Source organism: Brachionichthys hirsutus, chromosome 20 (genome assembly GCF_040956055.1).
Source record: "Brachionichthys hirsutus isolate HB-005 chromosome 20, CSIRO-AGI_Bhir_v1, whole genome shotgun sequence".
In the NCBI taxonomy this organism is placed as follows: domain Eukaryota; kingdom Metazoa; phylum Chordata; class Actinopteri; order Lophiiformes; family Brachionichthyidae; genus Brachionichthys; species Brachionichthys hirsutus.
The window spans coordinates 9,713,517-9,724,892 of NC_090916.1; the positions used below are offsets into that span (position 1 = coordinate 9,713,517).

The 11,376-nt window shown below is 56.7% G+C and overlaps 1 protein-coding gene across 1 annotated transcript in view; it reads left to right on the forward strand.

The window, feature by feature from the left end:
- Positions 1–30: 30 nt before the first annotated feature.
- Positions 31–11,376, forward strand: part of asap2b (ArfGAP with SH3 domain, ankyrin repeat and PH domain 2b) — a 12,052-nt gene continuing 706 nt past the window's right edge. Inside the window, exons 1-26 of the mRNA XM_068754047.1 lie at positions 31–156; positions 1,528–1,600; positions 2,255–2,400; positions 2,486–2,560; positions 3,091–3,140; positions 3,236–3,365; positions 3,440–3,525; positions 4,514–4,589; positions 4,666–4,752; positions 4,827–4,930; positions 5,155–5,224; positions 6,187–6,274; positions 6,349–6,397; positions 6,473–6,639; positions 7,219–7,352; positions 7,423–7,517; positions 7,590–7,779; positions 7,849–7,934; positions 8,018–8,133; positions 8,337–8,404; positions 8,930–9,037; positions 9,108–9,351; positions 9,554–9,664; positions 9,946–10,180; positions 10,273–10,331; positions 10,520–10,584. Of these exons, the coding sequence (XP_068610148.1) occupies positions 31–156; positions 1,528–1,600; positions 2,255–2,400; positions 2,486–2,560; positions 3,091–3,140; positions 3,236–3,365; positions 3,440–3,525; positions 4,514–4,589; positions 4,666–4,752; positions 4,827–4,930; positions 5,155–5,224; positions 6,187–6,274; positions 6,349–6,397; positions 6,473–6,639; positions 7,219–7,352; positions 7,423–7,517; positions 7,590–7,779; positions 7,849–7,934; positions 8,018–8,133; positions 8,337–8,404; positions 8,930–9,037; positions 9,108–9,351; positions 9,554–9,664; positions 9,946–10,180; positions 10,273–10,331; positions 10,520–10,584 (2,838 nt within the window). The remainder of the gene's footprint in view (positions 157–1,527; positions 1,601–2,254; positions 2,401–2,485; positions 2,561–3,090; positions 3,141–3,235; positions 3,366–3,439; positions 3,526–4,513; positions 4,590–4,665; positions 4,753–4,826; positions 4,931–5,154; positions 5,225–6,186; positions 6,275–6,348; positions 6,398–6,472; positions 6,640–7,218; positions 7,353–7,422; positions 7,518–7,589; positions 7,780–7,848; positions 7,935–8,017; positions 8,134–8,336; positions 8,405–8,929; positions 9,038–9,107; positions 9,352–9,553; positions 9,665–9,945; positions 10,181–10,272; positions 10,332–10,519; positions 10,585–11,376) is intronic.

An 11,376-nucleotide genomic window follows, 5' to 3' on the forward strand; every position in this document is an offset into this window, starting at 1 on the left:
GTGTCCGCGGTGGTGCGTTCGCGGCCCGCCATGCCGGAGCTGATCCCCGTGGCAGAGTTCGTGGCGGAGACCAATGAGGACTACGAAGCTCCGACCACCTCCAGCTTCACCACCCGGATGTCCCACTGCAGGAACACGGTGGCGGCGCTGGAGGAGGTAGGACCCGCACACGCACACGCACACGCACACGCACACGCACTGGAACCGACCCGTGACGTCATTTATCTGTGGTTCTAGGTTCTGTCACACTTTCATTCTAGGTTTCACAAGAGCTTTGGGTTCTGAAGCTCGTCTGTTTCAGGGCTGGTCCAGACCCTGTTCCGTGAAGTTCTCGGTTCTCTGTTTGGTTCTGGTGTTCAAGGTTCTCAGACTTTGGCGTTTTCGTGTAGAAACGTTTTGAGCCCATTTCAGCTCCTGAGTCTTCTTGGTCTCTGCTTCCTGCTGAAAGAGGAACCTGGAGAACCACTTCCTCGTAGAGGAACACCCAAGTTCTCAACGTTTTGCAAGAGTCCAGAGTTCTTCTTTGTTTTGCAACACGCAGTAACCGACCTGATGGGAGGAGCCAGCAGGTCAAAGGTCGCCTGCTGGAGAGCTGTAGCATCTGAAGACACTCAGGGTTCTGCTAGCTGCTGAAGGAGCCGCGCCGCCGTTATCCCAGCTCCACACTGGTCCAACGTTCTCCTGAGGAACCCGAGTAGATGGAGAGTCCATCACGAAAAGCCTCACGAGCCTCGAAGCCCCAAATCTCTACTCTTCCCTGTAGCGTCCGCGCCAAAGGGTTTAGCGTCCGAGGATGTTCCTTGAGCGGCTTGCTGTGTTAGAACCTGATCTCCTGATGGTTTCTGGGGACTCTGATTGTGTCACGCGAGTCGTATGGAGTCACTTCCTGTTTGTTTTCCCACTCGTCTCCACCGTCCGCCTCATTGGAAGCTAAACCTCCCAAAGAAGCAACACGGCGTGGACCGCCGGACCGGATCGGTTCAGTCCAGGACTAACGTTCCTGTAAGGGTCCCCCCCTCCTGGTGCATGCTGGGATGTCACGCCCAGGGGTGACGGTGCAGCCTCCCCCGCCTGATCGAGTCCGAACAAGACCGTCTCACCCTGTCTCTCCCGCCGCGGCCCCCTCCAGCGTCGCCAACATGTCGTCCGTCTGTCTGCTGGGAAGCTCCTCCTCCAGCTCCTCCTTTTCCCTCCGTGTCCTCTGCCTCTCGCGTCCCAACATGTCGGATCCGTTCAGACGGATGGAATGAAGCAGAGGAATGAGGTTTCATAGCCGACCCATAAAAACGGCAGGTTTTAGCAGGTTCTCGTGTTTCGGACGTGAAATAACACGAACCGGATCGGGACGTTGTCCGGTCTGCTGTGAGACACGGCTAGCCTAAGCTTAGCGTCGCTGGTTCCGGTCACATTGGGCGTGTCTCTCTTGGGCCGGTCCAGTCCTGGTCCAGGGGTCCTGTAGAGAACCTGGGACCGTCGTGGGTTTGTGTGATCTTCTGTGGTTCCACCTGTGATGTGTGTCCTCCTCAGGGACTGGACCTGGACCGATCGGTTCTCTACAAGATCAAGAAGTCGGTGAAGGCCATGAACACGTCGGTTCTGGGTGAGCGCCACACGCCAACACGCTAACACGCTAACCGTGTGCTTGGGTGAGCGCCACACGCTAACACGCTAACCGTGCGCTTTGTTCACATGGATGTGCACCGACTGGCGAAAGTGTCCGAAGCCCCGCCCATCGGTTATTAGTCCTGGTTATTAGACATTAATACACGATACGCTCTGCTTCAGTCACCCACTGCATGATGGGAAGCTGAGTCCAGAGAGTCCCATCAACATCCTGCGCCATTGTGGGTGGGGCTAATGTATCACCTGTGAAGCCTGGACCAATCAGGTGGTTAAAGCAGTCATACACTGATAGAACCTTCAGAGAACAAAGAGTAGAACCAGTCAGAGAACCATCCTGGAAAGGATCCGCCGGGCGGGCCTGCGTTCTGACAGGTGGAGCCCCGCCTCCACACATTCCTGCCATCGCGCTGTCCTGTCCCAGCATGCCGAGGGAGAGACGCCCCCCCCGAGGACTTAACCGTCTGCCTGCCGGTGGACAAGAGACAACATGAGAGGAAGTAGTTTACTGTCAACGTCCTTCAAAATAAAAGCAATCAGGAAGACACATTCAGAGAACGTTAATGGGAGGAGTCAGATGACGATATCACTAACTACCAATCAATAGTGACTAGTAGGTGCTGACGTGTTTCAGCTCACGTGGAGAACGAGGAGCAGTACGTCCAGGCCATGGAGCGATTCGGGGAGAACCTCGTCTGCAGGGAGGACGCCGAGGTCGGCGCCGCCTTCCTCAAGTTCACCGTTTTCACCAAAGAGCTGACGGCGCTCTTCAAGAACCTGGTGAGGGGCCGGGTTCGGAGCCTGGGTCGGGGCCCGCGGGTCGGGAGCCGAAGCGTTAGCGCTGACGGTGACTTCCTGCTTCCAGATGCAGAACATGAGCAACATCATCACGTTCCCGCTGGACAGCCTGCTGAAGGGCGACCTGAAGGGCGTCAAAGGGGTGCGTACCGCTCAGGGCCGCGGCGCGCTAGCAACCGCTCAGGGCCGCGGCGTGCTAGCAGCGCCACTCGGCCCACACATGCTTCTGTAGCGGCTCCGCCCTATTTAAGTTATCAGGAAGTCATTTATCAGGTTCTAGTTCTGTCCCGAACCCAAAATCACGCCCCCCACCGAGAGACCGCCGCTAGCATCAAGGCGTTAGCTCCGTTAGCCCTGAGCGCCACGGAGACGCGCCATGTCGCAGCACGAACGATTAATCCAACATGAATATCTGAAATAAATGTTTCTAAAGCATCAAAGAAACATCAAAGGGCATAATCAATGTTCTTGATTTCTAGCTTGAATTGATCATTTGTCATCTGTAAAATGTCTAATCGTGAAGTTTGTGTGTTTTATCGGTGGATCTTAAATCTCACGCTCGTTATCGTCCTTAAATATTTCCCGAGGGACTGGCGGGTCAAAGTCTGCGTCTGTGGCTCAGTGCTGCGCTGTGATTGGTCGGAGTGAATCATGTGACGTCTCCTCCTTCAGGACCTAAAGAAGCCGTTTGACAAATCCTGGAAGGATTATGAGGCCAAGCTGTAAGAACCGGAGCACAAACGTTCCTTTAACGAACACAGTACAACGATGAAGTACTCCAGTACTCCTTTACGTTCTTGACCTTTGACCTCTGCAGGGCGAAGCTTGAGAAGGAGAAGAGGGAGCACGCCAAGCAGCACGGGATGATCCGCACCGAGTTCAGCGGAGGAGAGATCGCCGAGGAGATGGAGAAGGAGCGCCGCCTCTTCCAGCTGCAGATGTGTGAGGTGGGGGAAAGTCTGGACCGGACCGGGCCGGACCGGAATAAACCGCAGGGATTCATTCTGCTCTCGTCCGCCAGTATCTCCTCAAAGTCAACGAGATCAAGGTGAAGAAGGGCGTCGACTTCCTGCAGAACCTCATCAAGTTTTTCCACGCTCAGTGCAAGTAGGTCTGCAAAGATCCAGGGGCGGGGCCCGCTGAAATCTGATTGGCTGCTGCCCCGCCCCTCCCAATCTGCTACTTTCTTTTGATCATCGGGGAAATGGTCTCAGCGTGTCTCTCTCGGCGTGTCTCAGTCGTTTGTCTCTCGCCGTGTCTCAGTCGTTTGTCTCTCGCCGTGTCTCAGTTGTTTGTCTCTCGGCGTGTCTCAGTCGTTTGTCTCTCGGCGTGTCTCAGTCGTTTGTCTCTCGGCGTGTCTCAGTCGTTTGTCTCTCGCCGTGTCTCAGTCGTTTGTCTTTCGCCGTTTCTCAGTCGTTTGTCTCTCGCCGTGTCTCAGTCGTTTGTCTCTCGGCGTGTCTCAGTTGTTTGTCTCTCGGCGTGTCTCAGTTGTTTGTCTCTCGGCATGTCTCAGTCGTTTGTCTCTCGCCGTGTCTCAGTCGTTTGTCTCTCGGCGTGTCTCAGTCGTTTGTCTCTCGGCGTGTCTCAGTCGTTTGTCTCTCGCCGTGTCTCAGTTGTTTGTCTCTCGGCGTGTCTCAGTCGTTTGTCTCTCGCCGTGTCTCAGTCGTTTGTCTTTCGCCGTGTCTCAGTCGTTTGTCTCTCGCCGTGTCTTAGCGTGTCTCAGTCGTTTGTCTCTCGCCGTGTCTCAGTCGTTTGTCTCTCGGCGTGTCTCGTTTGTCTCTCGGCGTGTCTCAGTCGCTTGTCTCCCGGCGTGTCTCAGTCGTTTGTCTCCCGGCGTGTCCCAGTCGTTTGTCTCTCGGCGTGTCTCAGTCGTTTGTCTCCCGGCGTGTCCCAGTCGTTTGTCTCTCGGCGTGTCTCAGTCGTTTGTCTCTCGGCGTGTCTCAGTCGTTTGTCTCTCGGCGTGTCTCAGTCGGTTGTCTCTCGGCGTGTCTCAGTTGGTTGTCTCTCGGCGTGTCCCAGTCGGTTGTCTCTCGGCGTGTCCCAGTCGTTTGTCTCTCGCCGTGTCTCAGTTTGTCTCCTGTTGTCTGCTGCTCAGCTTTTTCCAGGATGGACTGAAAACCGTGGAAAGTCTGAAACCGTCGGTGGAGAAACTGGCGACGGACCTGACGGCGGTGAGGATGAGGAGGGTGAATCGTGCTTCGTCAGCGACCCGCAGGAAGGACTGATTTCTTCTTCTGTGGTGTTCAGATCAAGCAGACTCACGACGGAGAGAGGAAGCAGCTGAGTCAGCTCCGGGACGTCCTGAAGACGTCCCTGCAGTCCGAAAACAAAGACGTGAGACTGCATGAGGAGTCCTAACCACAGACCCCCCCCCCCCCACCTCAAACCGTGGTTCTGCTTGTTCTCAGGACGCTCCGGCCAAACCGAACGCCGGCTACAGCCTCCATCAGCTGCAGGGCAACAAGGCTCACGGGACGGAGCGCTCCGGCGTCCTCCACAAGAAGAGTGAAGGGTGAGTGGACTCCATGTCCCACAAGCCCACAGTACAAAGGGCAGCGTATACGCAAAATGATGTTCATTTTCTGCTCCCAGATATTTAAAACTAAGAACTAGCTAAGCAGCTAATGCTAAGGCGAATGACTTTTTTGTTGCCATTCTTCGAGTCATCACTTCTGTGGCCCCGCCCTACTCTGCCTCTGATTGGCTCGTTAGCGTTTTTACTTGTCTCGTCCTCAGACTGAGGAAAGTCTGGCAGAAGAGGAAGTGCTCCGTGAAGAACGGCTTCCTGACCATCTGCCACGGCACGGTGAGACACCAGATCCTCTTCTCCCATTGGCCCACCTGCATGAGAAGCTCCACCCACCTGTCTGCATGCCCATCAATCCAATAGAAAAGGGTTTTATTTTTTTCATTTCAATTTGGGAAACTTAAGATCTCATTTTAGGATTCTGTTTAGTTTCTTATTTTTGTTCCTTCTTTTTTATTTTGAAGTTTTTACATGAAGAGTCAAACGGCCAATCAGGACAGAGCTTGCGGCAGAGGAAGAGAAAAAGGAGGAGAAGGAAGAGCATGAGAAAAAGGATGGCAGAGAGAAGGGTGGAGAGGGGGGCGGGGTCTCGAACACACCTGAATGGATTATTTCAACTTGTTTCTGCTTATAAAATATAAACCTTTTGATACTAAATATGCTCAATGAATGCCCCGCCCACATGCCGCATCAAGGTTTTCAGAATAAGAGTCAGATTTATCGTCTCAACCTCCTGATCTGGATCCTGGTCCAGGGGTCACACGGAGGGCCGGCCTATCAGGGGGCTGATGGTTTAGGTCACATGACTGGAGCTCTGTGGTGCAGGTTTGTGTTCTTTGGTTTTTAATTTTAGAACGAATCAATAAAAGTCAAATCAGTCGGAACAGCTGCTCAACGATTGGAGAGGCTGATCGGTGATGTCATCACAACAAGGAAATAAACCACCAAACCGATAAATCCAGGGCGGGATGAGAACACAGCCGGGCCGCTCGCTCCCTGCGTCGGGTTCTAACGTTGAGAAGGTTCCATTCTAGTCCTTTAGGGGGGGCCAGGTGTAGACGTGGGTCGACATGGCCCAGGTAGGCCCCGCCCACAGCGTCACATTCTCCAGCTCAAGGTGGCGCTCGGCTAGAGGAAGTCATTACGCTTCGTAATCACCATGGAAACAGATCCAGATCCACACTAGTTATTTGTGGTGTGAAAGGCGAGCTCTCATCGCCGCCCTGCTTCTTGTCTTCCAGGCTAACAGACCCCCGGCCAAACTCAACCTGCTCACCTGCCAGGTGAAGAGGAACCCCGACGAGAAGAAGAGCTTCGACCTGTTCTCACGTAAGCTGCCGACGCGTGGGCGCCTGTGAGAGCGGCAGCAGCAATGTTCTAAGCCCGCCTCGTCCCTCCCTCAGACGACCGAACCTATCACTTCCAGGCGGAGGACGAAGCCGAGTGTCAGATGTGAGGTTGGCTCCGCCTGCCTTTCTGCCTGACCTTTGCCCTTTGCTCTAACGTGGCCCGTGTCCGTGCGTCCAGCTGGGTGTCGGTGCTGCAGAACAGCAGAGAGGAGGCGCTGAACAAAGCGTTCAAGGGCGACCAGGATGAGGGCGAGAACAACATCGTGCAGGAGCTGACCAAAGCCATCGTGGAGGAGGTGAAGAGGATGAGCGGCAACGACGGCTGCTGCGACTGTGGAGCTGCAGGTCGGTGGGACGCCGCGGCTAGCGCTACGGCTAGTGCTACGGCTAGTGCTACGGCTAGCTCCCAGGCTAGTGCCCAGGCTAGTGCCCAGGCTAGTGCTACGGATAGTGCCCAGGCTAGTGCTACGGCTAGTGCTACGGCTAGTGCCCAGGCTAGTGCCCAGGCTAGTGCTACGGCTAGTGCTACGGCTAGTGCTATGGCTAGTGCTACGGCTAGTGCTACGGCTAGTGCCCAGGCTAGTGCTACGGCTAGTGCTATGGCTAGCGCCCAGGCTAGTGCTACGGCTAGTGCTACGGCTAGCGCCCAGGCTAGTGCTACGGCTAGCGCTACGGCTAGTGCTACGGCTGGCGCCCAGGCTAGTGCTACGGCTAGCGCCCAGGCTAGTGCCCAGGCTAGTGCTACGGCTAGTGACCAGGCTAGCACTAGTACTGCTACGGCTACTGTTAGTGCTAGTATTTACTCTGACTCGGACCACATGGCAACAGAACATTAGCAGCATGATCCGCAGCCATGCTAGCAGGCCGAGGCTAACGGTTTAGAACCACAGGAAGTCAGAACCCACCCCCGTCTCGTCCCGCCAGCTCCCACCTGGCTGTCCACCAACCTGGGGGTGCTGATCTGCATCGAGTGCTCAGGGATCCACCGAGAGATGGGGGTCCACTACTCCAGGATCCAGAGTCTGGACCTGGATGTCCTCGGGACCTCTGAGCTGCTGGTGAGTTAGCGTCTCCAGAAACCGGAGCGTCAAAAACTGCAAACAATTTTTTTTACCAAACACATTTTAGTTGGCGAAGAACGTGGGAAACGCCAGCTTCAATGAGATCATGGAGGCGGACCTGTCGGCGCAGGGCGTGTCCAAACCAGACCCGACCAGTGACATGTGAGCGACCCGCCAGCGTGACCCGGAGATCGCGGATTCGGTTCTGACGTTCCCACCGTTGGTTCCTCCCAGGCAAACGAGGAAGGACTACATCACGGCGAAGTACACGGAGAAGCGCTACGTCCAGCGTCTCTGCGGCGAGGCCGCGTCCCGGGTGCAGGTCCTGTACGAGTCCGTCAGGAACCGGGACATCCTGTCTCTGATCCAGGTGTATGCTGAGGGGGTGGACCTGATGGAGGCCAGCCCACAGCCCAACCAACACGTAGGACACGCCGTCCCAGATTGTCCTCAGTGGGTCTTAGATTCACTGAGGACATTTGATGTCCCTCAGGAACCCGGAGAGACGGTGCTCCACCTGGCGGTCCGCATGGGTGACAGGAACTCGCTCCACGTAGTGGACTTCCTCGCCCAGAACAGGTGAAGAACCAGACGGTGTCCGGCGTCCTCAGCCCGGGTTCTGTTGGTGGACTGAACCGCGTGTCCTCGCTGTGTCTGTCCAGCGCTAACCTGGACAAGCAGACGTCCAGAGGAAGCACGGCGCTGCACTACTGCTGCCTGACGGACAACAGCGAGTGTCTGAAGCTGCTGCTGAGGGGACGGGCGTCCGTGTCCATCGGTAAGACCAGCGCCACCCGGGGCGGTCCAACATTCACAAGCCGTGGTTTCCACGGCGACACAGGTGATGCTGTATTTGCACCTTTTCTTTCCAAGCCTGCGTTTACGACGTCCTGCTGACCGGTTGCCATGGTACCGGTCCGCGGCCCGGTGGTTGGGGACAATGACTTGGAGACATTCCTGAACTTCAATCTGTCTCCTCAGTGAACGAAGCCGGAGAGACGCCGCTGGACATCTCCAAACGTCTGAGACACTCTCACTGCGTGGAGCTGGTAGGACAGACAGACAGGAAGACACACAGATGGGCAGACAGACGGACGGGCGGGCAGACAGACAGAAAGACGGACAGAAAGACGGACAGACAGACGGACGGACAGGCAGACAGACAGAAAGACGGGCAGACAGACAGGAAGACGGGCAGACAGACGGACGGACGGACAGGCGGACGGGCAGACAGACAGAAAGACGGACAAGCAGACAGACAGACGGAAGGACGGGCAGACAGATGGACGGACGGACGGGCAGACAGACAGAAAGACGGACAAGCAGACAGACAGACGGACGGACGGGCAGACAGACGGGCAGACAGAAAGACAGACGGGCAGACGGACGGACAGACAGACAGAAAGACGGACAGACAGACAGAAAGACGGACGGACGGACGGGCAGACAGACAGGTGGACGGGCAGACAGACGGACAGAAAGACCGGCAGACAGGCAGAAAGACGGACACACAGACGGACGCTTTGATGTCTTCGAGCTTCGTGCCGTACGCTAATGCGTCGCTCTGGTTTTAGCTGACTCAGGCTCAGACGGGGAAGTTTAACGTCCATGTCCACGTCGAGTACGAGTGGCGTCTCCAGAACGAGGACCTGGACGAGAGCGAGGACGAGATGGAGGACAAGGTCGGCTGCTTTTATGTCGAGCCGCAGGAACAGGAAGTGGTGAGGACGTGTAACTGTCTCTTGTCTGCAGCCCATCCCAAACCGGCGTGAGGAGCGTCCCGTCAGCTGCTTCGTCCCGGGCTCCGCCCCCCTGCAGCCCAACCTGGCAGCGTTGGCCCGGGACGCCGCCGACCTGGTCCGGGACAAACAGAGGCCTCAGGTCCCCAGCGTGATGATCAGCAACGAGACCTACGGCACCATGATGGACTTCAGCCTGCCGCCTCCCGGCCCGATGCCCCCGCTGCCCCCGCTGCCCCCCAGGACACCAATGAGAGGTGAGGGGCGGGGTCCGGTTAGCGTGGGTTAGGGTTAGCGTCGGTTTGGGTTAGCGTTAAGGTTAGGGTTAGCGTTAGGGTTAGCGTTAGCGCTAGCGTGGGTTAGCGTTAGCGCTAGCGTGGGTTAGGGTTAGCGCTAGCGTGGGTTAGGGTTAACACAGTTCATTAATTCACTAACAACCAACGTTTCGTCTACCTGAAGGTCAAAATACAGGACACAACAAACCTGTTGCCATAGAAACGGTAGGAAGACAGCGCTCTTCCTCCGACCCCCCCAACCCTCAAACGCCTGAGCGGAACTCCTCCATGTACGGTGCGTATCTCTGCCTGTAGCTTAGCATGTAGCTAGCATGTCACCCATTAGCCTATACTAGTACCTCACAAACTGAAAACTGCTAACGCTAAGCTAATGATCTGACAACGACATCAAAGTAGAACATCTGGGAGCCGGTTCAGCCAGCCAATCAGAGCCTGTTCCAGTATATTCCACTAGCCAATCAGGCGTCTTCGTCAGGAGTTGATTGATACGTGTTGATTTGCTTTATTGATCACGTTGTTCTGACCCGTTTATTTGACCTTCTCTCCTCCTCCCAGTGCTCCCAGCGGCTCCTCCTCCTCCCCCCCCCCCAGCGAACAGGAGGACCAGCATGCTGGACAACAAGACGGCGTCAGCCCGGAGCACCCCCTTCCCTCCCCTCCCTCCCCCACCGGCCCCCGGTGTCCCACCCCCACCCCCCCACAAAGCCCCGTCTCACCCACCACCGGTCCCCAGTCATCACACCAGCAGGCCTCCGGCACTCGGACCCAAGTCCCCCAGATCCCCCCCCAGGCATGTGCTGTAGCCGCCCCCCCCCGCAGCGTGCTGGACCCCCCACTGACTGCTCAGAACCTGTTGAACTGGTCTCCTTTGTGTGTTTCCAGATCCCTGAAACATCAGCCCCAGAGACCCCCCATCAGGACCGGGACCGCAGAGAGACGGGGTATGTTGTTGTCGTGGCAACCTTGGTCCACGTTTTAGTATGTTAGCTTCACCTGTTTGTCACCGGATCAGGTGTGACAAAACCATTAACACGTCGACCGGCGGACGATCGACCAATCAGATCGTCCGCCAGTGAAACGTAGAAACGGATTTCTGCTTGTCTGAGGGGGGGTCTCGTTTCCTCTGCAGGGTCACAGCCCAGATCGCCACAGAGCCCCGCCCCGCCCACGCCCAAGCCCAGGAGCACCGCCACCGTGAGCCGCCGCCGCCGCCGCGGTTATCACCTGTGTTGTTACCTCCACCAAGGAGGGACTGTCTGTCTGCCTGTCTGTCTGTCTGTCTGCCTGTCTGCCTGTCTGTCTGTCTGTCTGCCTGCCTGTCTGCCTGCCTGCCTGTCTGCCTGTCTGTCTGCCTGTCTGTCTGTCTGCCTGCCTGCCTGCCTGTCTGTCTGTCTGCCTGTCTGCCTGCCTGTCTGTCTGCCTGCGTGTCTGCCTGTCTGCCTGTCTGTCTGTCTGCCTGTCTGTCTGTTTGTCTGCCAGTCTGCCTGCCTGTCTGCCTGTCTGTCTGCCTGCCTGTCTGCCTGTCTGTCGGCCTGTCTGCCTGCCTGTCTGTCTGTCTGTCTGTCTGCCTGCCTGTCTGCCTGTCTGTCTGTCTGTCTGCCTGCCTGTCTGCCTGCCTGCCTGTCTGCCTGTCTGTCTGCCTGTCTGTCTGTCTGCCTGCCTGCCTGCCTGTGTCTGTCTGTCTGTCTGCCTGTCTGCCTGCCTGCCTGCCTGCCTGTCTGTCTGTCTGCCCGTCTGCCTGTCTGTCTGTCTGTCTGTCTGCCTGCCTGCCTGCCTGCCTGCCTGTCTGTCTGTCTGTCTGTCTGTCTGTCTGCCTGCCTGCCTGCCTGCCTGCCTGCCTGTCTGTCTGTCTGTCTGTCTGTCTGCCTGTCTGTCTGTCTGCCTGTCTGCCTGTCTGCCTGTCTGCCTGACTTTTAGCGACTCAAACGTTTCTGGACAGATCTGGATGAAATTTTCAGGAAATGTTGGGAATGTTTCCAGGAACAG